At 43.4% G+C, this 26,525-nt stretch overlaps 4 protein-coding genes across 6 annotated transcripts; 2 read left to right on the top strand and 2 right to left on the bottom strand.

The window, feature by feature from the left end:
* Positions 1 to 459: 459 nt before the first annotated feature.
* On the bottom strand, positions 460 to 1,825 carry LOC306746496 (uncharacterized protein; the record flags this gene model as incomplete). The annotated part of the gene is made up of 4 exons (XM_079229418.1): positions 460 to 645; positions 1,097 to 1,220; positions 1,353 to 1,501; positions 1,775 to 1,825. 4 exons carry the CDS (start codon positions 1,823 to 1,825, stop codon positions 460 to 462), a joined length of 510 nt encoding a protein of 169 aa, XP_079085544.1.
* Positions 1,826 to 2,093: 268 nt separating this feature from the next.
* On the top strand, positions 2,094 to 4,263 carry LOC306746952 (elongation factor 1-alpha 1-like). Its single transcript, XM_079229941.1, has 4 exons — positions 2,094 to 2,350; positions 2,432 to 2,688; positions 2,757 to 2,991; positions 3,527 to 4,263. The coding sequence occupies exons 1-4, from the start codon at positions 2,170 to 2,172 to the stop codon at positions 3,649 to 3,651; spliced, it is 798 nt and encodes a 265-aa protein (XP_079086067.1). The 5' UTR covers positions 2,094 to 2,169; the 3' UTR covers positions 3,652 to 4,263.
* A 926-nt stretch (positions 4,264 to 5,189) lies between these two features.
* LOC306746943 (protein NLRC3-like) lies at positions 5,190 to 17,587 on the bottom strand. The gene is given in 10 exon segments (XM_079229931.1): positions 5,190 to 6,135; positions 6,139 to 6,710; positions 6,865 to 6,911; positions 12,566 to 12,739; positions 12,856 to 13,029; positions 13,128 to 14,928; positions 15,088 to 15,316; positions 15,470 to 15,548; positions 15,642 to 15,755; positions 17,505 to 17,587. Coding segments are annotated over 10 exon segments (3,303 nt in total). The 5' UTR covers positions 17,573 to 17,587; the 3' UTR covers positions 5,190 to 6,090.
* Positions 17,588 to 21,073: 3,486 nt separating this feature from the next.
* Positions 21,074 to 26,309, top strand: LOC306746957 (uncharacterized protein). Of its 3 annotated transcripts, none has more exons than XM_079229947.1 (7): positions 21,074 to 21,199; positions 22,493 to 22,615; positions 22,702 to 22,896; positions 23,179 to 23,292; positions 24,692 to 24,804; positions 25,018 to 25,096; positions 25,250 to 26,309. In XM_079229947.1, exons 5-7 carry the CDS (start codon positions 24,737 to 24,739, stop codon positions 25,649 to 25,651), a joined length of 549 nt encoding a protein of 182 aa, XP_079086073.1. In that variant the 5' UTR covers positions 21,074 to 21,199; positions 22,493 to 22,615; positions 22,702 to 22,896; positions 23,179 to 23,292; positions 24,692 to 24,736; the 3' UTR covers positions 25,652 to 26,309. The 3 variants fall into 3 exon arrangements, with proteins under 3 accessions (XP_079086073.1, XP_079086074.1, XP_079086072.1); XM_079229948.1 differs by having other exon boundaries at positions 21,099 to 21,199; positions 22,496 to 22,615; XM_079229946.1 differs by lacking the exons at positions 21,074 to 21,199; positions 22,493 to 22,615; positions 22,702 to 22,896; positions 23,179 to 23,292 and having other exon boundaries at positions 24,387 to 24,804.
* Positions 26,310 to 26,525: the final 216 nt, after the last annotated feature.

Below are 26,525 nucleotides of genomic sequence, written 5' to 3'. Positions count from 1 at the left end.
TTAGAGGCGTAAACACTATTTAGAGGTGTAAACACTATTTAGAGGTGTAAACACTATTTAGAGGTGTAAACGCTATTTAGAGGTGTAAACACTATTTAAAGGTGTAAACGCTATTTAGAGGCGTAAACACTATTTAGAGGTGTAAACACTATTTCCAAAATTCCAGAGGTGCGTAAACGGCGTTTACGTGCGTTTACCCTCCACTACAGCCCTGATCATCACCTAAATGTCACACATGTATTCTGGATGAAGCACAGAACCACACAGATTATTTTTACATATTATATATTTTTAATGACCAACCATCAGGGCGACAGGAGTCCTCAGAGTCGACCCACGCTGGCCGTCCTCAAGAAAGAACGTTTCTCTTGAAGGGAAAAACAGAAAGTGGTGAAATGAGAAAGAGTTTCCTGACTGAACGTCTTCAGGGTTTCAGGAGGACTCACACGGACGCCACGCTCAGAAGCCCCAGTTCTGGCTTCGATCTCTTCCTCTTCCTCCTCCTTCTCTCCTCCCTCCTCCTCCACTCCCCCATCCTCCTCCTCCTCTTCCTCCTCCTCCTCCTCCTCTTGGATTAGACAAGTCCTTCTCCCTCTTGTGCTTCTCGTATCTCTCGGCCATCATCACCAGCTCCTCTGGGACCTCCTGCAGAGACAACAAGCACTTTGATGTCAAAACGTTGCAGTAAAACCTGCTTCCTAATCAATTAAACCAATTATCAGCTTTCAGGTTGAAAATATGGCGTAAACAAAATGTCCTTAAAAAAAAATGACAAAACCTTAAAGTTTTATGACGAAACCTTAAAATGTTATGACAAAATCTTAACATTTTATGACAATCTTAACATTTTATGACAAAATCTTTTAATTTGATGACGACCTTAAATCTTATGACAATCTTTTAATTTGATGACAAAACCTTTGTAAGAAGTGAAACCCCACGACAGCCTCCTGTGGTTTATTCATAAATACAGAACATCCTATTGGTCAGAGAAACACCAAGAACCTAAAACACACCACTGTCCTATTCTCACACACATTGCATGTCAACATGAAGTGTGTCGTCGTCATAATAAATAAATAAAAGTAACGCTCACCTGTCCCGCTCGCTCCAGGATGGAGATGAGCTCCGGGGCCATCCTCCAGTTCTCTCTGGTCACCAAGGTAACGGAAGCACCCGAGCGCCTGGCACGTGAAAGCATCGACATTAAGCACTGATGACTGGCGGTGACCTTCTACCATGTGACTGCAGGATAAAGACACACACACACACACACACACACACACGGTTAAACGCTGGTGTGCACAAGCCACTCCCCTTTAGTTCTCGTCAAGAGACCGACTGAGACTCACATAAGCTTCTTGCCGACGAAGATGAGCACTTTGTCGAGCGGCAGCATGTTCCTGATGAAGTCGAACACGTAGGCCTTCTTCTCGTCCTCGTGGACGATCAATAATAAATCAATCAATAGATAGATCAATAGATAAATGTAGTATTTAAACTAACAATGAGAACACAAAGCATACAGTAAACCTTAAATGACTCAAATGAATGAGACAATAGTTTTATTAAAAGAATAAACATTTATATAGATGCCTGTATGTATGCCTGCTTATATTTTGAGTTTTTCTTTTAAAAGCATATTCATTATTTCAAACTCAGCGTAAATGAACGACATGAACACATGAATATAACACACTTACATGACTTTTACTAAACTTTTTTTTCAAGGACTTTTCCAGGCCTGGAAATAACCATTTTAAAATTTCATAACTTTTCCAGGTTTTCCATGAGTGTAAGAACCCTGCTGGATGGACTGAATCATAAAGGGTTAAAAAGATGGAACATAAAAACTAAACAAAATGTTAATTTAGTTATTGAAGCTGTTTGAACAAAAGCAAGATGAAATAAGGCCTAAAGTTTAGGTTTAATAAATCTTAAACATCCTCTGAAAGGTGCCGTACAAATAAAAGTGAATTATAATATCAGAAATCTAACATCAGCCAACCGTAAGCTACTGCTGACGACAGACGGATTACGGCGACAATAATTTTTTATTTCTTATGAATTCCACTTTTTTAAACTTACTTTGTAAATTCCGAGATTTTTTTCAGTAACCTTAAGATCTCATTTCTCTCTTCCACCGTGAAAATAATAACACCACATGCCATGCATAACGCGCTCTGTCCCCGTCTGCAGATGACGTGGTTCAAGGGGTGGAAGGTCAACAGGAAGGAGGGCAACGCGTCGGGCACCACGCTGCTGGAGGCGCTGGACGCCATCACGGCGCCGAGCCGCCCGACTGACAAGCCTCTGCGCCTGCCGCTGCAGGACGTCTACAAGATAGGAGGTGGGAGAAGTGAAGTGTGACGGGGGGCGGGGCTTAAACACGGTGGCCCCTCCCCCCTCTGACCGCTCCCTGCGCCCTCAGGTATCGGCACGGTGCCGGTGGGCCGCGTGGAGACCGGCGTGCTGAAGCCCGGCATGGTGGTGACCTTCGCCCCCGTCAACGTGACCACGGAGGTGAAGTCCGTGGAGATGCACCACGAGGCGCTGACCGAGGCCGTGCCCGGCGACAACGTGGGCTTCAACGTCAAGAACGTGTCGGTCAAGGACATCCGGCGCGGCAACGTGGCCGGAGACAGCAAGAACGACCCGCCGCAGGAGGCCGCCAACTTCACCGCGCAGGTATAAAATCCTTGGATAAAATCAACCCGCCCCTACCTGTAACCTCCTGTTGCCTCTTTGCCTCGCAGGTGATCATCCTCAACCACCCGGGTCAGATCAGCGCCGGCTACGCCCCGGTGCTGGACTGCCACACCGCCCACATCGCCTGCAAGTTCGCGGAGCTCAAGGAAAAGATCGACCGGCGCTCCGGCAAGAAGCTGGAGGACAACCCTAAATCCCTCAAGTCCGGAGACGCCGCCATCGTGGACATGGTCCCCGGCAAGCCCATGTGCGTGGAGAGCTTCTCCGAGTACCCGCCGCTTGGTGAGTTTGAGTAGAGCTCACCTTCATGAAGGTGGATTTGTGTCTTTATTACGCAAACAAAAAACATGTTTAGAGAGCAGTCGAACCCACCAATAGAAACTCCTGCCTCATTCAGCAGCGTATGCCCCGCCCCCTACGTCCAAACTCTACTCGTAGCTTTTCGTTTAGAGAGCGAAGTTTTATTTTTTGAGAGCGTAGGTTTATTTTTTTAGAGCAACGTTTTCTTTTGAGGTTTTTTGAGAGCGTAGGGTTTTCTTTTTGAGAGAATAGTTTCTTTTTTTGAGAGCGTAGGTTTCTTTTTGAGAGAATAGTTTCTTTTTTTGAGAGCGTAGGTTTCTTTTTGAGAGAATAGTTTCTTTTTTTGAGAGCGTAGGTTTCTTTTTGAGAGCTTAGCCAGAAATTCTACACACAAATTTGCTCTCAAACATGTTTTTTTGTTTGCGTAATAAAGACACAAATCTACCTTCACACCGTCCTCCTCATCAACGGCGTTGTGGCCCCAGGTGAACCGTCTTTCCTCCTCTCCACCTCGCAGGTCGCTTCGCGGTGCGCGACATGCGCCAGACGGTGGCCGTCGGCGTGATCAAGGCCGTGGAGAAGAAGTCCTCCACCGCCGGCAAAGTCACCAAGTCCGCCCAGAAGGCCCAGAGGACCAAATGAATGTCGGCCCGCTCCGCCGACCCCAAGGCCTCCCGGGGCCGGACGCCGGTCATCCCACTCCGTCCCACCATCGGCCGCTTCCGCTCCATCGTCAAAGACTGGTTGCTCGTCACGATGCACCGCAAGAGCATCCGGAGGAAAGAAACCACGTTTAGATCTCGAGCCCCCACCCCGACTCCCATTTTCAGCGCTTAGATTACGTCACCATGTAATATCCAAACTGATAGTTTTAAATGTGTTTGATTTAGTTTGTGTGGATGTTGAGACGTTGAACATTTAGAGGTACTGAGCCGTGGCTCTGGAGTCTTTACTGCTGCGTGTTGTCCTGCTTTCAGTGTTTGTTTCAACTACGTGGTGCTGAGATGTTTAAAAAAACAACGTTCTTCCAAGTAGTAGATCTGTAGACTTCGGTCATTCCTTGTGTCTAAGCTAGAAAAAGCACTTAAAGCAAACGGTCTGTCCCCCCTGAGGGACTCCCAGTAGACCAGCTGTTGATCCTTAAGCACTTTGATTGGCGTTTTGCTGACTTTGCACTTGCACTGGAGAAGCTTAAATTGGCATAAGCTGCTGCACCTTACTGTAAGATGAGCCTCTTTGCAACAATAAACATGTTCCAACCAAGATAGTCTTTGGTCTTTTCTTTCCCCCGAATACAAGACAAGACAATATTCACACTTGTGTCCACAAGATGGAGATGTTGGCATTAGATTTGTTTAATCATATAAGCACATGATCAAAAAAGGGTGCGTTCTCGTTCCCTTTGAGTTTGTATATTGTGTGTGTGTGTATAAGTACGAAGAGCAAAGTGAAACCAGAGTCAAATTCCATGTATGTGCAAACGTACATACATTTAAACGGCTAATGTACTGTAAACCTTTGTGAGAAGAGAAACGATGGACTGCATTTAATTAAAAAGATCATTACATTTTTAGAATTACATAATTCCGTAAGCTCCCCAACATGACTGAGCGATTATAATGTTTCACGATTTAACTAATGTAGTACCCCTAACAACGGAGGATTGACGGTCATGGTGTGAGCAAGATTCAGGTCAAAGTTGGTCATTCTCAACCGAAAAACATGATTTTTTGGACTGGAAAGGCTTGAAAAAATGTAATTGCTTGTGTTTATTGTGATTATTATTGCAGATTTGGATGCTTTAGGTCTTAATCTTTCTAAATAGGTGCAGTATTACTCTGTGGCATGATGGGAAGGCACCGAAAATACGATTAAAAAAACTCGGGGAGCAATCGAGGAGTCATTTTTTGTAATCAGACTCTTGACTTTTGATCATATTTATGCAAAAAATAAATAATAAATATATGAAAAAAAATGTAAAACATTTTTTAAAGGCAAGGAGTTGCAGATTATTTAGAGATCAAGGACAATATGGTCTGGTAATCATATCAAGTTATATGAGCTGTAGAACAACTGGGTTAAAGCTGATTCTGATGAGTGCTGCAGTTACTTACTCTGACCACTGGAGGGAGAATGAAGGGAAACTAAAAGTTTACTCAAAAACAAAGAAGAACAAACAGTTGAGCAGAAAACTAAATATTTATTTAGTTCTGAGTGAAAAGATGCAGATTATTGAGTCTTTGATCTGATGACGTCAGACTGAAACATTATCGTCATTAAATGAACACATGATCAGTAATAAAATCAAAGAATAAAAAGTAAAATCATGACAGACTCCAAATGACTCTGAGCTCAGTAATGGGTAAGAAACCAATATTAACTTATTGAGTTGGTTCTTGATCAGTAGTTTGGTTCTAACTTCTTTTGTCTCTTTTGATTTGTTTCTATGAGTTTCCCCAAACTAGCACACAGTCAGTGATGAATGGAAGTCAAAGTGAACAATACAACGTGAATAATGAAGCTGGACTTAACAAATCCTTCATGCATACACTGTTGTGATGGATTTGGACATTTTAGCTTTGACATGATGTTTATGTGGTTTATGATCTAGAATCATCCAAAACTTTGATTTATTTTGATCTCAACGTCACTTATCAAAGTTTGTTCATTTGTTCCTCGACGATCAAAGATGATGAATTTAGTTTGTTCAAATCAAAACAACTCTTTACAAGTTGTGATTATTTCTCCACAGAAGCTGAATCTGATCCAGAAAGACTCTCGTTTGACATTCGGAGGTTTTTCTTCACACAAACAAATGTTTCAAGACAACAAAGTTGAGTTTTATACACAAAGTAAAACATGTTCCACAGCTTCTCTCAGACAACAGATCATTTCAGGTCATTACATGGACCTCGCTCAGCTCTCAGACCTCCATCTGCAACACCACAAGTCCAGAGAGCTCTCAACCCCCCTGAGTCCAGACCAGCTCAGGTACCCCTCACCTGCTGCACCTGTTTACAACCACTGAGAGATCAGGTTGCTGCTAACTAACATCAGCTGTGTGATCCTGTACAGGCTGAACTACCTGGACAGCAGAGAGAAGGTTTCTCTACCAGGAGGAGACTCTCAATCCTCCAGAGAACACAGAGACACTGAGGAACCAGACCAGGACCAGAACCTGAACCTGAACCCAAACCCAGGATAAAGAGGTTCAGTGAATGTGGTGCTGAAGGTGTGGAGGTGGATCAGTGTGTCAGAGGAGACTCTGTAGAAGGACAGAGAGCCAGCAGGACAGTCCACATACACTGCAACTCTACCAGAGGAGGAGGAAGAGGAGGAGGAGGAAGAGGAGGAGGTGGAGATGGATGTTTCTGTCTTATTGTGACAGACAGAGTAACCACCATCATAACACTCCAGTCTCCAGGACTGATCATTCTCTCCAAACCAACAGTCTTCACTGTTTCCTCTCCTTCTGATTCCTCTGTAACTCACTGATATATAAACTCCTCCTCTCCACTCGACCTCCCAGTAACAGCGACCAGTCAGACCAGTTCTACACAGCAGCTGAAGCCAGTAGTCAAACCTGTCTGGATGATCAGGATATGACTGATCCTCCTCCACATGTGTCACCTTCCTGTTGTTGTCAGACAGTTTGAGTTTCCTGTTCACTGTGTTTGTGTCGAGTTTGAGTTCACAGGAATCTGATGGAGAGAACAAGACACAATACAGCTGCAGTTATTAATCTATCATCTGTTCATCTAGTGACACTTTGATGACATCAGAGATGTGAATGAGTGATGTCACAGTCTGAAGATGGTTGAATGTTTTCATGAATCAAACTCAAAGCACACTTACACTTCCTCAGACCTGGTCTGACCCATCGGACTCCAGCAGGCTCCACCCTGAAAGGAGGAGGAGTCAGAGCAGCATGAACACATGAACATGACATCACTCTCATCACAGAGCTTTGCTATTCATGTTCACATGGACCACTTATTATTCATCAGCTCATATTCTGTTACTTCCAGCAGATCAACATGATGACTCATCAGGACTCTTTGTGTTTGTGTCGCCTGATGAATGGAAGTCCACTATTCTCTCTCTTAGCTCTGTGTTTGGTCTCCACCTCCTGAGGGAAACATCTGTCTCTTTAGCTGCTAAATCAGAGGTGGGCAAACTACGGCCCATTTTAATCCGGCCCGCCGAGTATTATAATTATTATAACATGATTATTTACTGCACAGCCTCTTTGAGGCTTCTGGTGTGTTCTTCTGCAGCAGAAAGACCGCTGTAAGGCCTTCTGCTGCGCACACGGCTCTGCTGCAGAAGAACACACCAAAAGCCTAAAAGAGGCTGTGCAGTAAATAAGCATGAAGAAACATCAACGCTGGTCTGTTGTGGTCATCGTGCTTTGGGAAAATCAAGTCGGGAGCAGAGAGGCGTTCCAGCAGTCTGTAGCGCCGTGCGGACCGCTGCCTGCCGTGTTCTGCTGGACTAGAGCGACACACAACACTTGCTGTGCTGCTGGTCCATCCCACCCCTCCCCCACTGATCCCACAGACAAGGCCACACTTTTATTTTATATTACCGTAATATACCGCAAAACACTGAAAAGCTCCACTTCTTAGCGGTCAGAATCCTTTTTAATTATGTCGTAAAGCGTTAACTTTAGAAGCATTACGGTAATATGAATCACTTTCTGTCGCCGGAGACAGGGTTTGTACTCCAACAGGTTTAGAGTTGTAAAATGAACTGACAGCTGCATGCAGAGTGTTTTTCCTCAGTATAACTAACATAACTAACCACATTCCACCCTGCGCGCTCATGTCATGTGACATATAGGGTTCTGTCTGCCAGCCTCCTGCAGTGATCCCTTCTGTCACAATGAGTGGACCCAAGAAGAGACAAGTCCACAGTGAGGGCAGAGTCTTTAATGAGTGGACTGCTCAGTATGTTTTCACCGAAGTACGATCAGAGGCAGTATGTCTTATTTGCCAAGAAACCATTGCAGTATTCAAAGAATACAATATTAGTTTCACTTTTCCGCCAAGCATGCTAACTATGCTAGCCAACAGTCAACGACAGAACGGGCGGCTACTGCTAAGAGGTTGGCAGCCAATTTAAAGTCAGCAAAATATTTTTCTCCGCCAAACTGCTACACAAGAATCAAGCACCAAGGCAAGTTTTTTGCCAGTATTCAAATGAGCAAAAGCCAGCAAGCCTTTCTCTGAAGGAGAGTTTTTGAAAGAATGTATGGTAGAAACAGCAGGTCTCTTATGTCCAGAGAGCAAAAACTAATTTGAAAAATGGAGTTTATCAGGCAGAACAGTGACTCGGCGAACACAGACTCCACAAGCAGGTCTGCAGAATCACAATATTATGCATTCCTCTCAGACCTGGGCATCTTACGGCTCTCCCAGTCCGGCCCGCGCGAGGTCAATGAAAAAGGAAAAATAAATCAATAAGATGCACGGCATGAATGCAATACAAATGGCACTGCTTTTACTTTGAAGGCGATTTATTTATGTTCGCTTACGCAGCCTCAGCCACGGCTTGTTGCAACTTGAGGACTTGAGACTGCAGTGAAAGCGTATTGTTCTGTAGTTTCTGTGCTAACGAGCAGCGAGTGCTGCCGCGAGCCGCTCCGCCTCACAGAGCGCTCACAGGCGGTCAGTCTCACAGGAGCCTCGCTGCAGACTCCAAGTCCAGATTGAACATTAATATCACAAAGCCGTCTGATCCACTATGCAGAGCACTTTAAGTCAGGATCACTTCTGGATCTTTACTCTTCTCTCAAAGAGGAGAACGTTCCTCATGAGGAAAGATGCTCAGAAGATGTTGGTTCTCTTTGGATCTACCTACATGAGAACAAACATTCTAGTGATGAAGGTCAACAGATCAGATCCTCTCTCTGATACCTGTCAGCTGTCCTTCATCTCCACCTCATTCAACCAGACTTCATGCTCTTGTTCAAGCAACACAGACTGGACTTTTCTCACTGAGGAAGAACAACTGAACTGGAAAACATCAAAAGCACTGATTGCTCTTGTTTAAAGTTAATAAATGGCTGGTCTTTAACATACATCTTTAAGGTAAGGTTTAAAAAAATGTTTAGTCCAGTCTACTCCTTAACTTAAACCTTTAGTCCAGTCTACTCCTTAACTTAAACCTTTAGTCCAGTCTACTCCTTAACTTTTAGTCCAGTCTACTCCTTAACTTAAACCTTTAGTCCAGTCTACTCCTTAACTTAAACCTTTAGTCCAGTCTACTCCTAAACTTAAACCTTTAGTCCAGTCTACTCCTTAACTTTTAGTCCAGTCTACTCCTTAACTTAAACCTTTAGTCCAGTCTACTCCTTAACTTAAACCTTTAGTCCAGTCTACTCCTAAACTTAAACCTTTAGTCCAGTCTACTCCTTAACTTTTAGTCCAGTCTACTCCTTAACTTAAACCTTTAGTCCAGTCTACTCCTTAACTTTTAGTCCAGTCTACTCCTTAACTTTTAGTCCAGTCTACTCCTTAACTTAAACCTTTAGTCCAGTCTACTCCTTAACTTAAACCTTTAGTCCAGTCTACTCCTTAACTTTTAGTCCAGTCTACTCCTTAACTTAAAACCCGCTTCACAAAGACAGGATGTTGAAGTGGAAGCAGGTTCAGAGCTTTTTTGGTGATCTCAAGATAATCTGCCTTGGGTTTTAATCCAGAACTTCCATACTTTTTCTGTATGAAACTGCTTCTGCTTTCCTTACTTGGTGTAATCAACATAAAAAACAAACAAAACAAATATCATGTATTTGTAACCCCCCTGCAGGTTGATATTACAGAGATGATGACCCGGCAGTCAAAGTGGAGGCTATAAGCAGGGGTCCTGCTAGTGGACGGGGTCCAGCAGGAGGAGGTGGGTGATGGGCAGGACAAGCAGGCGACTGCTGGAGGACAGGTGAAGGCCAGTAGTAGGCAGGTGGTGAGTGTAGAGGAAGGAAACGAGGCTGACTTGGAGGAAGAGGAGGAAGGGTTTAAAGCCCGTCCGCTCAAGAGGAAGAGTGGGCGGCGCTGGGAGCTCGCAGGCCAAGAAGGGACCAGGGGACCCCGGGGATGACGGAGGAGACAGAGAGGAGGGCGAGTCCAGTGAGTTTTCTGACAGTCATCTCACCTCTGGCTCCGAGGATGAGGGCATGAAGGAATACGGTCTGGAACGGATTAGAACGTTTCTCAAAGACACGAAGGGAATGAGGAAGATAAAGCTAGAGGACTACTTCTCTGATAAGGACGGGTTGGGAGAATCTGCTAAGAATATCCTCCGCAAGCAAGGGAGTGAAGGCTTCACTACGCTGGAGCGCTTCAGAGTGAAGAAGCTCATAGTGAGGATCCTCGACGAGCTGCTAGAGGAGAGTGAGGTCATGAGGAGGATCTGTGGGACCAGGAAGTGAGCGGGGCCAGGAGGAGAGCTGGAGTCCAGCCGGCGGAGGACCTGGAGGACCAAGAGACGGAGGGAGGAGGAGGAGGAGGAGGAGGAGGAGGAGGAGGAGGAGGAGGAGGAGGACGCTGCAGAGACCGGCAGAGGAGAGGAGGGCCGGCCTACACGGTACCGAGCCGCCTGCCTGCTGTGGGACGTCCCAGGGGGTTCTGGAGCAGAGCAGAGCAGACCGTCAGCGCTGGACGACACGCTGAGCAGCGCGGGACAGACGGACATGAGGAGGCCGGGCTTCATGGTTTCATATGAAGCCTTATTGTTTACTTCTTGGTTTAGTTCTTTTGTCGTCATAGGAACGACTTTTGGAGGAAGGTTTTGTAAAAGTCAAAAGTCTCTCTCTCTCTCTCTCTCTCTCTCACACACACACACACACACACACACGTTTGTTATGGGAACCATCTCTGTCCTGCTTCATGTGCCCATCCCCCCAAGTGAACAAAAACCTTCCAGACTAAACAATGCTTATCTTCTCACTTTCCCCTAAGTACACCTCATTGGACCAGGAACACTAAAGTAAGGGTTTCTTTCATGTCTCTAGTATATATGGTACTATAGGATTTATAATAGACTGACAGAGTGACACACACCCTATTTCATCAGAATCTCAGACGCACACTCTCTTTCTCACTACCTAGTCGTGGAGGCGACTGTGGCTCAGTGGTGAGCAGGGTCGGCTTTCAATCAGAGGATCGGTGGTTCGATCCCCGGCTCCACCAGCCCATGTTGATGTGTCCTTGAGCAAGACACTTAATCCTAAATTGCTCCCGTGTATGAATGGTTGACAATCTGATGGTGCTCCTATCATCAGTGGGTGAATGATGTCATGTAGTGTCAAAGCGCTTTGAGTGGTCGGAAGACTAGAAAAGCGCTGTACGGGACCATTTACCTACCTGTGTGAGAAACACAGATACTATTTTGACGGGAAAGCTCCGCCCACGCTTATCAGGGGAGGTGAAACATACAAAGTGTTGCTGAGGAGTTCTACCAACTTTACTCTGCAGATACATACAACTCAGCAGCTTCCTGTAGGGCAACATGAGCAACAGGAATAAAAGGATGAGGCCCTGGAGCACATCCTTGATCACCACAGTGAAATAGAGGAGGACGTGTCTGAAGATGAAGACCGTCTTGAGGTCAATTCAGATTTCTTAACACTAGAAATAAACATAAATAAAGTTTACTTTCAATATAAATCATTATGACTCACTTAACTTGATTTTGAGTGAGCAGGTCAATATGACCCTGAACAGCAGAGGTGTCTCATCTTTATTTATCTACATCACTCCATGACAACAAGAAAGTTTCAAAATACATGTTATGGTAGACTAATGCAATTTATATCTAGGTTTTTCCAATGTACCTAAAAGAATTGTTTGAACATGTATTTTTCATTCAAACGAGTGAGTTAGCCTAATTGAACTCTGATCTATGGAGGGGTGAATAACTCAATTCCACTAAAAACTGATTGAATTGTTAGTAATGGTGTTGGTGATGAGGTACAAACTATAATTATTAGGATTGTTTGGTTTCTGATAAGTTTTGGATGATTCAAGTCACATTGACCCGGGAACATCATTGCTGTGCCTAAAACACAAACGTAACAGGAGGTTTAAGTGCATTTAATATCTGAAAAATACTTTTGACGCTTAAGTACAGTAAATATCAGATACTTTAAGACTTGTACTCAAGTAGTATTCTAATAGATGACTTTCACTTGAGTAAAAGTAAAGATACCTTACTGGAAAATGACTCAAGTATGGCTTTTGGGTACTTTATACACCGCTGCAACCCACCATGATGCCCGTCAACGTGTCAGGATACACCACTGTTCTAGTTTCTGATGTTGAAACAAGACAACGCTCCAGAAACACAACAGCTTCATCCTGACTACTGTTCCCTGACTACTTCTGTCTGTATTGATCGTCTGATGTGGGATTCAAACAGTTAGATGAGTCTCTGGTAGTTTGAGGTCAGCTTGGTGTGTCAGGGTCGTATTAACCAGGCTGACAGTGTGACAGAGAACAGGTTTCCAGCTCTACCTCCTCTATCAGACTGATGGTCTGTGGCTGCAGCCTCTTCATACCTGAGAGTCTCCAGTCTCCAGTGTGGATCCTCCAGTCCATCAGACAGCAGCTTCACTCCTGAGTCTCCTGGATGATTGTAGCTCAGGTCCAGCTCTCTCAGATGAGAGGGGTTGGAGCTCAGAGCTGAGGCCAGAGAAGCACATCCTTCCTCTGTGAGGTTACAGCCTGACAGCCTGCAAACACACAAAACAACACACGTCACATCTTAAGACAATCTGAAGGAGGATACGAGTTTATCCATGCATGTACATCAGGATTTAAGAGATTGAACCTGTTGATGAATCCTGACCTGAGAGTCTCCAGTTTCCAGTGAGGACTCTCCAGTCCAGCAGACAGCAGCTTCACTCCTGAATCCTGCAGGTTGTTGTTACTCAGGTCCAGCTCTCTCAGACTAGAGGACTGGGAGCTGAGGACTGAGGACAGAGCTTCACAGCTTCTCTCTGAGAGGTTACAGTCACTCAGTCTGAAGAGACAAGGAGGAAGGAAAAAGTAAGCAATAAGTGTAAAAGATAGCAGTGTATTTAAGTTATGATCTATGAATCTAACTCTCTCTGTACTTACAGAGCTTTGTTGGAGGCTTTGACCACTGGCAGCAGCCTCAGAAGAGCCTCCTCTGAAGCAGAGTATTTCTTCAGGTCAAACACCTCCAGATCTTTTCCTGATGACAGTAAGATGAAGACCAGAGCTGACCACTGAGCAGGAGACAGTTCATCTGTGGAGAGACGTCCTGAACTCAGGGACTGTTGGATCTCCTCCACTAGAGAACCATCATTCAGTTCATTCAGACAGTGGAACAGATTGATGCTTTTCTCTGGAGACACATCCTCACTGATCTTCTTCTTGATGTACTGGACTGTTTTCTGATTGGTCTGTGAGCTACTTCCTGTCTGTGTCAGCAGACCTCGTAGGAGAGTCTGATTGGTCTCCAGTGAAAGACCCAGGAGGAAGCGGAGGAACAAGTCCAGGTGTCCATTAGGACTCTGTAAGGCCTTGTCCACAGCACTCTGGTAGAGATGTCTTGGTTTAGGTTTCACTTTCAATAGTTTAGGCCTATACTTTAGTTGTTTTTCTGCCAGCAGGTTGACACCAGAGTTGATGAAGGTCAGATGGACATGAAGAGCAGCCAGAAACTCCTGAACACTCAGATGGACGAAGCAGAACACCTTGTCCTGGTACAGTCCTCTCTCCTCTCTAAAGATCTGTGTGAACACTCCTGAGTACACTGTGGCTGCTCTGATATCGATGCCACACTTTGTCAGGTCGGATTCATAGAAGATCAGGTTCCCTTTCTGCAGCTGATCAAAAGCCAGTTTTCCCAGAGACTTAGTCATCTTCCTGTTCTCTGGACTCCAGTGTGGATCTGTCTCAGCTCCTCCATCATACTTGACCTTCTTCACTTTGGACTGAACCACCAAGAAGTGGATGTACATCTCAGTCAGGGTCTTGGGCAGCTGTCCTCCCTTTGTGGTCTTCAACACGTCCTCCAGAACTGTAGCAGTGATCCAGCAGAAGACTGGGATGTGGCACATGATGTGGAGGCTTTGTGAGGTCTTGATGTGGGGGATGATCCTGCTGGCCTGCTTCTTATTTCTGAACCTCTTCCTGAAGTAGTCCTCCTTCTGTGGGTCAGTGAACCCTCTGACCTCTGTCACCAAGACAACACAGTCAGGAGGGATCTGATTGGCTGCTGCAGGTCGTGTGGTTATCCAGAGGCGAGCAGAGGGAAGCAGTTTCCCCCTGATGAGGTTTGTCAGCAGCACATCCACTGAGGTGGACTCTGTGACATCAGTCAGGACCTCATTGTTGTGGAAGTCCAGAGGAAGTCGACACTCATCCAGACCGTCAAAGATGAACACAACCGGGAACTCTTCAAACCTGCAGATTCCTGCTTCTTTGGTTTCAGTGAAGAAGTGATGAACAAGTTCCACCAAGCTGAACTTCTTCTCTTTCAGCACATTCAGCTCTCTGAACGTGAATGGAAACGTGAACTGGATGTCCTGGTTGGCTTTGTCTTCAGCCCAGTCCAGAGTGAACTTCTGTGTTAAGACTGTTTTCCCGATGCCAGCCACTCCCTTTGTCATCACTGTTCTGATTGGTTCCTCTCCTCCAGGTGAGGCTTTAAAGAGGTCTTCTTGTCTGATGGTGGTTTCTGGTCTGTGTGGTTTCCTGGATGCTGTTTCAATCTGTCTGAACTCATGTTCATCATTGATCTCTGCAGTCCCTCCCTCTGTGATGTAGAGCTCTGTGTAGATCTGGTTCAGAAGGGTTGGGTTTCCTGCTTTAGCGATCCCCTCAAACACACACTGGAACTTCTTCTTCAGGTTACATTTGAGTTCACGCTGACAAACTGCAGCAAGAAGTCCTGAATGAACACACAACAAAGAACATCAATGAGTCAAAGAATAGATTTCAACATGTCATTTCCTCAAAGAATGAGTCTATGAATATATTCTGGTCTCTTGAGACATTAGTAAACGTTCCATTTATCCAGCATGTTAAATCTTTAGAGAAATCCTCTTACTGCTCTGCAGACAGTCAGCCAGCTCCTCCTGCTTCATGCTCCTCAGGAAGTGCAGTGAGATCTTCTGAAAGGCTTCTCTGCTCCTCCTCCTCTGCTCTTCATCCTCACCATCCAACACCTCCTCATCCTCTCTCTGACTCGCTAAGCATTCTGGGTAATCTGAGCTCACAACCTTCTGGATCTTCTTCAGCTCGTCCTTCACAAAAGTGAGGATGTTCTCCTCCAGCAGCTGGAACAGAATATGATATGAATGACAAACTAAAACCATGGAAGCAAACATCAGATCCATGTTGGACAGACTGACAACCCACTGGTCTAAAGAGTGCAGCATGGAGATGGTTGTGAACAGAATAGATGTAAAAGTAGTTGTACATGTACAGACCATAAATATGGAGTCCAGGTGTGTTTGATGTTGCTGGGCAGACGGACCTCTGGGAACCTCTGAGCTCTCCTGATCCTCTCTGTGGAGGAGTCATGAACAATCAGCTCACATTGTGTTTGCTCCACAGACTGTTTATTGCTCATGATATTAAAGAACTGTTTTAAGAACTTACTCTAGGTCATAAGAACGGCGTCCATCTTTGAAGGTAATCACAGCATCTTTAGACCGATCACTCTTCATGGACACACAGCTGAGTTCAGGAGACTTTTCTCTCTTCTGTTGTGAACTAATAGAAACACTGAGAATTACCAAACAAAAAGGATTTATGAACATACAAGATTAATTTGTCTGCTTCCACTGGTTTTCTTGGACAGTAAAATTGATATTATTTTCATTAAAACTTGTAGTTGATGGTAAAGAAGACACAGCTTCTTTATTGTGACTTGTTGTTTTCTTATTAAACCAACTAGACGTTACAATGAGACACAATAACTAAAACTACTGGAGTCACATCTTGTAGAAGTTTGACTCTGAGCCGGGGAGACGCTTATATTTAGGATCTACGTGATCTGTAAACTACAAGTAGCCAAAAGATTGGATCTAAAAGGAAGTCATTTTTTCTGTGACTTCCTGTGTCTACTTTGAAGTCAGCCTAAAACTGTCCGACTTGATTGCAGTTTATTGTCAACGCCTCCCGCTGCTCTCGTCTGATTCCAGGCGAGGTGCAGCTCTAACGAACGAGATCGATTTGACATCTGGTTGCGTTGCCCGAGTTTTGCAACTAATTTCAAATTAAACGGGCATATAGTAGCAGCTAGCATTAGCTTTTGTTCTTGCTAGCAACTTCAATTATATACTTTGTAAATACAATAAAGACTTTTATGATAAAATACAATGTTTCTAGTTTTAGATCTGTTGTTTGACTTGACATGAAAAGTGTACCATCCTGGAAGTTAAAAGTATATTTAAATCAATATTTCAGAGAGATCTATAAATCTTTTCTCTCAGCCACAGATGGCAGTTGGTGTCTCTTGATGATGCAACATCCTGTTAACTCCTCTGCACTCCACTTCAGAATAAAAGTCCCATTTTTACGATTGCGTCACCTGACATTTGAGAACATGAACATTTCTGGACAAAAGTTTATTAATTATTTCAACAGCTTAAAACTATTGGTGTTTGTAAACATTTATTTTATTTTAAATGTTTTAATAACAAAATCATGCCATAGTAGTTTATTTTAAATGTATTATGATGAAAATACATTATTTTATAGTTTTTATAGTCTGATCATTTCCTGGGACAGCTTCACCGCCTGACATGTTCAGGGTTTGAGGTGCCGACACATAACATAATATATATTATTGAATGAACTGAAAACATATTTAAACTGAATAGGTTTTATATAATTAAATTATGTATGTCATGAATTGATAAAACATTATTTAAAGGAAATAATGGATTCGGACACAATATGCATGTCATGTCATTGACCCATATATATAAATATTAATCACAATATATATATATATATATATATATATATATATATATATATATAAATATATATATATATAAATATATATATATAAGTGTATAAGTATATAAGTGATTATATATATATATAAATATATATACATATATATATATATAGTGATTATAAATATATATGTATACATATAATTGTGTATTCATAAACACAAAATATATACAATTATATGTGCCATAGTCTTCAAAAAACTAATCCCCAAACTACAACATGTTGTCCCGAAACTCTTTGTAGTCTCCAAACCTCTGAAACTCTGACCTCTCCTGGTCTGTGGAGGAATAAACTCACATTGTGTTTGCACCAGAGACTGTTTACAGTTAATGATTCATATACAAACACCTACAGAGCAGTTAGTTAAACATATTGAGTTCTGTCATGATTGATCATCATGAAAACAACACTGTGAATGATGCACGACCAATTATGTGTTTCATAACTGAGAATCAGAACAGTTATTCATCTGTTTCATCTGTTTTAAGAACTTACTCTGGGTCATAAGAACGGCGTCCATCTTTGAAGTAAATCAGAGCACCTTTAGACCGATCACTCCTCATGGACACACAGCTGGGTCCAGGTCCAGGTTCTGGTTCAGGTTCTGGTTCAGGTCCAGGTTCAGGTCCAGTGGACTTTGGTCTCTGATGGGTCCTACAACAGAGAAGATGACCAGCAGGGAGGGGAATTCTGTTTTTAATCTTCAGCCAGAGCAGCTGTTGGTAAAACTATCAGCTATCAACAAGAAAAGGATCAATACAGAAACGTTATATTTGACAAAGATTTCCTGAAAATGTGTGTGAGTGCTGAGGATCTGAAGATATGATTAAAGAAGCTGTATTTATGCGACACGTAGCATCTTCTTGGACAGAAGGGATTTGAACTGATGACGTTTAATCAACAAGGTTCACACTGCACCAAGGAAGCTATACAATAAAACAGTTAAAGAAAGTAATTAGGCTTAATTAACCTCAGCTGAACATGAACTCTGTTGACTGACAGGAACACTGAGACCAGCTGTAACCCTCACTGACCACCAGGGGGAGCTCAGTAGCTGCAGTATTGAAGCAACCTAGAATTACTTCATGTTCCCTTCCTTATTTCATAGTACAATCCTGTTGAAAACATAGTTATCAAATATGATACAGCAGGTATATAAAGTAATGATTCACCTGTAAATCATGCCATCACCATTGTATTGTATTTCATTATACAATCTGGATTATGCCATATCACAATGCAGATACACAGTTTGTGGAGCTGGTCCCCAGATATGTGGAGCTGGTCCCCAGATATGTGGAGCTGGTCCCCAGATATGTGGAGCTGGTCCCCAGATATGTGGAGCTGGTCCCCAGACTACGTGGCATACATTGATTCTTGCTTCATAGATGAAGTTATTAATCAACAGAGTAGATATTTGATCTCTGAGAGCACTTTGACCAGCAGAGGCCTCAATAAACATGAAATATGAGCTTCATAAAACACCTGAAGTACCAAAGTCCAGACTTTAGTCCAGTATCAGAACTCAATCGAACGACTGAATGTGTTTTATAGATTTATAGGTTTATTAAGAGTCAAGGTTCAAGTGAACGAGCAGAGAAACAGTCAACATGAAGTCAGTCAGAGTGAATACGCTGAAGGAAAAAAGTGTTGAGTGATACCTGTTCATGTTGGTGATCACCTGCAGCCTGATGGAGACAGACAGGTTCACCTGCAGCCTGATGGAGACAGACAGGTTCACCTGCAGCCTGATGGAGACAGACAGGTTCACCTGCAGCCTGATGGAGACAGACAGGTTCACCTGCAGCCCTGATGGAGACAGACAGGTTCACCTGCAGCCTGATGGAGACAGACAGGTTCACCTGCAGCCTGATGGAGACAGACAGGTTCACCTGCAGCCTGATGGAGACAGACAGGTTCACCTGCAGCCTGATGGAGACAGACAGGTTCACCTGCAGCCTGATGGAGACAGACAGGTTCACCTGCAGCCTGATGGAGACAGACAGGTTCACCTGCAGCCTGATGGAGACAGACAGGTTCACCTGCAGCCAGAGATGGCAAAAATACATCAAATAAATGTATTAAAATAAAATACAAAATACTGGTGCCAGAAAATGTAAGTTAACTTGCTCAACACTATCTTAGACAGCATGCTAGCGTCATTAGCATGTTAGCATTGATCGCTAGCTTGATATTAAAACCATCACCATGTATATACAATAGGCTATGTAGCCAGACCCAGACATACATTATACATCAAGCTAGTTGACATCTGTCACACTCAGATAAAATATTTACCTTAACAGACAATCTGTTGAACTTGAAGATCTGAAGATCGTTGGTCATGAAACACTGTGGTGAACCAGTGTGAGTCCCACTCCACCACTGTGGTGAACCAGTGTGAGTCCCACTCCACCACTGTGATGAACCAGTGAACCTGCAGCACTCAGTCCAGAGAGCTGATCATGTGTCATGACTTTATGATCATGTTAAAGATTAACCCTCAGCTTCTTCCTGCTTCCTCTGACCCACTGGAACCAAGCGGAGAACATGAAGCTCCTCCTCCCTGAACATCAACCCTCCACACTGTGTTGGGCTTGAACAGAGGACATGACTTCACCTCCACAGGTGTGAATGAAGCCAGCAGGAAGGTTTCATGTGGTCCAGCTGCTAGAGGTCAGACCCATCAGTGTTCTGCTGCATTTAAACATCAATATGAACCATTGCTGTCTGCATGTGTTTGTTAAAGTGATGACATCACTCATTCAGACAGAGGAGACTTTTACATGAGCTCACAGCTTCATTCAGACATGAACCTTTATGGAAAGAGACTCAATGAGAGAGAACTCATAAATATGTACAAATATACATAAGCCGTGATAACTGGCTATGTGTGTGCTGTACATCCCGGCTTGTATCCAGCAGGGGGCGATGTTGAGCTTTACTTGGACAGGAGAGTGATTTGCTGACTTGACGCTGTGATCCTCATCACACACACACACACACACACACACACACACACACACACACACACACACACACACACACACACACACACACACACACACACACACACACACACACACACACACACACAGAGTCTGAAACAATAATGAATCTTCCCACAGACCTGAACACCACACAAGGAATAAACGCCTGTCTGTCTGCAGACTCGTCACATGACATCTATTGTACTTCTGGTATACATATATATATATATATATATATATATATCTATATATATATCATTATATCATTATTTCTTCCTATGATTGGGTGTCTCTGTTATGAACCTGTGTTCTATGAACAGATAATGTTGCATGAGAGAATCCTGTTCAGATATAAAAACAAATAAAATACAAAATAAAATACAGCACAAGCAGCTCTCTCACTAGATGACGTATGAATGACATCACAATGTCACGCTCTCCTGTTCTGAACCACAATCCTTTTGCACAGCAGATATATGAGCCAGAGGTCAAAGTTCAAGGTGCCGTGTCATGAGGAAGTGGTATGTCCTCATTAATGCATAAAGCTGCAGTATGTCCTAAAGTAAACAGAAAGAGTAAAGGATCTGGAACGCAGCCTAAGACTCATACGTGGGTAAGTTGTCCCGCCCCAACAGGTTCAACCAGACCAACAAAGTGGAGTGAAGAATAAAAACACTGTCAGGTCAGACTCTGTTGTCTTAGTGAATGGATTTATTCAAGATCAACTCTACACAACATTTGCTGCAAAGCTTTCTGCTTGATCATCTGGTCCCTACTAGTCTACATGTACAAGAACACAAGGTGACAAAGAGGGGCAGCATGGATCCTCTGAACATCTGGTCTCCACTACAGAGTCCAGTCTGTTGGCAAAGACACTCTTTACAAGTTGTCTGGATTTGTCCACAGATGCTGGATTTGATCCTGAAAGACTCTTGTTGGAGCTGTGAGGAGGTTTCTGTGCACAATGACATGTGTGAACATGTGTGAACGCAGCTCAGACTGAGACTCAGTCAACCAGTCAGACTGCATACTCTGATAGTGACGTGAGGAACTCTCTCTGGTGAAGGATAAGAAGCTGCGTCACTTCACTTCGTCTGATGCAAGTTGAAGTTGAAGTGAAGCACGAAGCTCCTTTTCTCCACAGACCTGCTGAGGACAGAAGAGAGCTGCACTCTGATGAAGTCCACGGCTAAACCATCAGTAAGTGGAGCTGCGATTGGTTGAAATGACGTTATTGATTGTTGTGAACGTGTGACTCTTTAAAGCTGCTTTCAAACAGCTGGGAAACAAGATGGCCGCCTGTGTGCTTAAACAGAGAGAAGCTGCTGTTAGTTTGAATGTTGAAGTCCAGATGAAGTGTTGCTCTGAATGATGACACTGTGATGAAGAAGAGGAGTTCAGTCTGATCTGGGGTCTGTCAGGACTCTTACTGACGTGGAGGGGAAGGCAGTAAAGGGTGAGCACTAGGACCCAGCAGAGACCAGAGAGCTCACCTGGGCCTTTGTTCCTGCACTGAAACACACCTGAGAGACTCTGTTTGCTCTCACCTGCTGCTTTCAGTCCTTTAAGTCCACAAAGCTTCATGTTCATTTCTCCTTCTGGTTAAAGACATTTAGTCCATTTTCTACAGTGTTTGAATGTGTTAGTGTTTTCTTTAGTGTTCACTTTTCCTCTCATTGGTCACCAGGTCGTAGTCGACCTTTTACTAACTGATCAGATGGTGACGTGAACGATCCCGTCCAATGAAAGCTTGCACATGTGACCATGTGACCACAGTGTTTCCTATGAGGACGTTACATGTCATCCTACTGTTCTGTGTTTTACTGACTTCTGGACTCTGGAGGAGATCATGAGGAGAAACAGCACAGCTCCATTTGTTGAAGTTGATGAACAATATTTAACTTGTAAAACATGTAAACTTATAGGATGAACATTTAAAATGACGTCTTTTGACATGTTTAAAAGAAGCTAAAGTGAAGTTTGTTTAATATTCAGAAATCTCAACTTTAACAGACAGATGTTGGAGATCAATTGAATAATTATATGAAATCACCAAAGTTAAATTAGTGACCTTAATATGCAGTATTATGCAATTTTCTCTTCCATGTTTTACATGTGTATTTACAGCCAATATCTGTTTTTAATTGTATAAGAATACATTTTATTTTACTTTAATTTAATGGGAATTTCTGCTGCCAGACTTTTTACCATTTAAAAAGATTAATAAATATTTTTTTCAAAGTGTGCACGTTAATCAGCAGGTTGTAGTCGACCTTTTCTTAACTCAACTGTCTGAGACACTTTTTCTATTGAACTTTTCTCTTCAGACTTTTCTGAGTTAAACAGGAGCTGTATGGGGTCAGATCAGTCTCCATAGTGCAAATGCACACAGAACGATTCACGAATATAAAGTGAAACTGTCCCATGAGTGTATTTAGTATTGAGGTGAAGGTGACGGTCATGATGAAGAGCAGTAATGTGTGATCTCTCCAGCAGGTGGTGGTGTTGGTGTGAAGGTGTGGACTCTGCTATGAGTCAGTGTGAGGACCGAGAGGAGGGAGTCCCTCCCTCTAAAACCAGTCTGTGTGGGGACCATGACCAGACCAGAGCTCAGAGGTGAGAGGACCATCTCTACCTGTCATGACTCTTCTCATGTCACAACGTCTTTGACTCACTGACTCTGCTTCTACATGTGTGACCAGGATCCATCAGAGACCAGACTGTCCTGGACCTGAACCTGAACCTGAACCTGAACCTGGACCTGAACCTGGAGCTGGACCTGGAGCTGGAGCTGGACCTGAACCTGGACCTGAACCCAGCTGTGTGTCCATGAAGAGCAACCGGTCTATGATTCATCCTATAGTCTTTAAAGATGGACGCCACTCTGTTGATCAAAGGTGAGGATTTCAAACTGATGATGAAAATAAAGTGATGAGAATGATAATGATGAAGATGATGATGTCAGAAGGCTTTCTCCTCAGGTCTTTTATCACGATCCTATCATGTTGCTCCAGATCGCGTAGTTTGTTTTCTGTGGCTCTTTGTAACGCTTCCTTTCCTTTTGGTCTCTGTGAGGACGGAGACAATGTGAGCTGATAGTTCATGATCGAATGATGATGATGTTGATGATGATGATGATGATGTTGATGATGATGATGAAATCTCAGTGTTTCTATCAGTTCACAGCAGAAGAGAGAAAAGTCTCCTGAACCCAGCTGTGTGTCCATGAGGAGTGATCGGTCTAAAGGTGCTCTGATTTTCTTCAAAGATGGACGCCGTTCTTATGACCCAGAGTAAGTTCTTAAAACAGATGAAACGGATGACTAACTGTTCTGATTCTCAGTTATGAAACACATAATTGGTCGTGCATCATTTACAGTGTTGTTTTCATGATGATCAATCATGACAGAACTCAATATGTTTAACTAACTGCTCTGTAGGTGTTTGAATCATTAACTGTAAACAGTCTCTGGTGCAAACACAATGTGAGTTTATTCCTCCACAGACCAGTCTGAAACAGAGTTACACACAGAGCCTCTCGGTCGGAAGCCTCCGACCTCGCCTTGTGCGTCCTGACTGACCCCCCTGACCAGCCCAACCCGTAACTCCAACTCCATAGACACATCAACACAACGCCACCGCACATGCTGTTCATTAAAGACAAAGTCCATCCGCTCTCCTTAAAAAAAAGTTCTGGACGCTGTTGTACAGTTTATCAGTGCGCTTCAGTTCCAGGGTGTGTACTGACACACTGACCAATCACAGTGCACGCTAATGGTCACGCGGCCCTGTGGCAAAACAGATGCTAGAAGGCCTTCTCATATAGTTTAATCAGCTCTCGAGTCCATAGAGAAACAGAGGTGAAATGTGATTGGATGAGTGCTGTTACAGCAGCTCAACAAGGCTGAAGGCAACGGAGGAACACAGGAGCTGTGCACTGAGAAAATAAGCTAATAGGGAAAAAATAATTAGAATACAAGTAGTGTATTTGTGAAAAACAATTAAACTATAAAATAGTTATAACTTTTAATTATAAAATTATAAAAGATTTACAATTTAAACGTTGTGATTCTGTTTTGGCCAGCAGAGAAGGCTTAGCAGGCCCTGACGGCCACCACTGTTGAGACAGATGACTGGGACGAGCTGCAAAAGTCTTCAGAACAGCTCCATAGTTCTGGGGACGAGCTACAGTGGTCTGGGTAATAGATCCAGAGTTTCAGGCACTACCTGTCGTGGTTTGGGGAGTAGTTTCAGAAGACTATGCAACAGATTCAGAGGTCTGGGGACGAGCTGCAGGGGTTCTGGGTTTACATTCAGAGGTCTGGGAACACGTTATAAAGCTGTGCAGACTAGTGGTAGATGTTTGACACTACCTGCAGAGGTCTGGAAGCAGAATGTAGTTTGATGAAGAGTCCGTAGCTTAAAAGAGTTGCTGTTGGAGGGTTGTCCTCCATCATTACATTCAATGTGAATCTAACAGTTTTAGTCATTGTGTCTCATTGTAATGACTAGTTGGTTGAATAAGCAACACAAAAGTAACCACAAATAAGTTGTATTGTCGTTGCCATTCAAGACAGGTTTTCATGATAATAAAATAACATTCACTGTCCAGTAAAACCAGTGGAAGCAGAAAAATAAATCTTTTATGTTCAGAAATCCTTTATGTTTGGTAATTCTCAGTGTTTCTATCAGTTCACAGCAGAGAGAAAAAAGTTTCCTGAACTCAGCTGTGTGTCCATGAGGAGTGATCGGTCTGAAGGTGGTCTGATTACCTTCAAAGATGAACAATGTTCTTATGACCCAGAGTAAGTTCTTAAAACAGATGAAACAGATGACTAACTGGCACACAGATGGTCGTCCTTCATCTCCAGTCTTTAGCATCTGGTTCATAAAATGATTAATCATGACAGAACACAACATGTTTAACTTATTGTTGTATTTGTGTTTTAATATCATGAACAATAAACAGTCTGTGGAGCAAACACAATGTGAGCTGATTGTTCATGACTCCTCCACAGAGAGGACCAGGAGAGCTCAGAGGTTCCCAGAGGTCCGTCTGCCCAGCAGCATCAAACACACCTGGACTCCATATTTATGGTCTGTACATGTACAACTACTTTTACATCTATTCTGTTCACAACCATCTCCATGCTGCACTCTTTAGACCAGTGGGTTGTCAGTCTGTCCAACATGGATCTGATGTTTGCTTCCATGGTTTTAGTTTGTCATTCATATCATATTCTGTTCCAGCTGCTGGAGGAGAACATCCTCACTTTTGTGAAGGACGAGCTGAAGAAGATCCAGAAGGTTGTGAGCTCAGATTACCCAGAATGCTTAGAGAGTCAGAGGGAGGATGAGGAGGTGTTGGACGGTGAGGATGAAGAGCAGAGGAAGAGGAGCAGAGAAGCATTTCAGAAGATCTCACTGCACTTCCTGAGGAGCATGAAGCAGGAGGAGCTGGCTGACTGTCTGCAGAGCAGTAAGAGGATTTCTTTTTTAAGAAGTTCAGCTTGGTGGAACTTGTTCATCACTTCTTCACTGAAACCAAAGACGCAGGAATCTGCAGGTTTGAAGAGTTCCCGGTTGTGTTCATCTTTGACGGTCTGGATGAGTGTCGACTTCCTCTGGACTTCCTCAACAATGAGGTCCTGACTGATGTCACAGAGTCCACCTCAGTGGATGTGCTGCTGACAAACCTCATCAGGGGGAAACTGCTTCCCTCTGCTCGCCTCTGGATAACCACACGACCTGCAGCAGCCAATCAGATCCCTCCTGACTGTGTTGGCTTGGTGACAGAGGTCAGAGGGTTCACTGACCCACAGAAGGAGGACTACTTCAGGAAGAGGTTCAGAAATAAGAAGCTTAAAATCTCTGCAGAGGAGAGGAAGTTAGACTTCACCAGATCTGCGCCTGGATAAGAAATCCGCCAGTTTTTTTTTTTAACTGGACTTAATAAAGTTCTTGACCAAAAGAGGAGAAAAAAAATCAGATTTGCAATCGCAAAGGCCCTCAACTTTAGAGGCTGAAAGACACTTCTGCTATCAGAAGACTTGGATTTCTCTAGCTTGCTGAGACTAGACAGGAAATATGCCACCTTCTTAGAAGACTTGACCAAACAAGCTCCGTTACCTTCAGAGGATCAAGCTTGACTTAACAAGCTCCGTTACCTTCAGGACTTGGGGACTACTTATGTAGGAAATCCCTGAACTTTTTGCATCAGGCACTGTTTCATTGAATTGAAAGTGTTGGTGACTTGTAAAGAAAAAGAAAAAGGAAACTGAAATAAAACCACAGCCTTGCCCTTCAGTAAGCTGGAACTCAAACTAAAGACTCTAGTTCTTTAGCAGTCTAACCTTCTTCCCCTGTCCTGAACAAGTGTGATACTGAGGTGACGACCGAAGCGTCCAGAGGAACTTAAGGTAAGAACTCTGGGTGAAGACTTTGCAGTGTTTCTAAAATGTGACTGTATAAAATAGACAATAGTAAATTACAGACGATGTAAATAACTATTCATACTGGGTGTTAG

Source organism: Taurulus bubalis (assembly GCF_910589615.1).
Source record: "Taurulus bubalis genome assembly, chromosome: 14".
Taxonomy (NCBI): domain Eukaryota; kingdom Metazoa; phylum Chordata; class Actinopteri; order Perciformes; family Cottidae; genus Taurulus; species Taurulus bubalis.
Note: the sequence above shows the minus strand (reverse complement) of the source record. Positions and strands in the feature narration are given on the sequence as shown.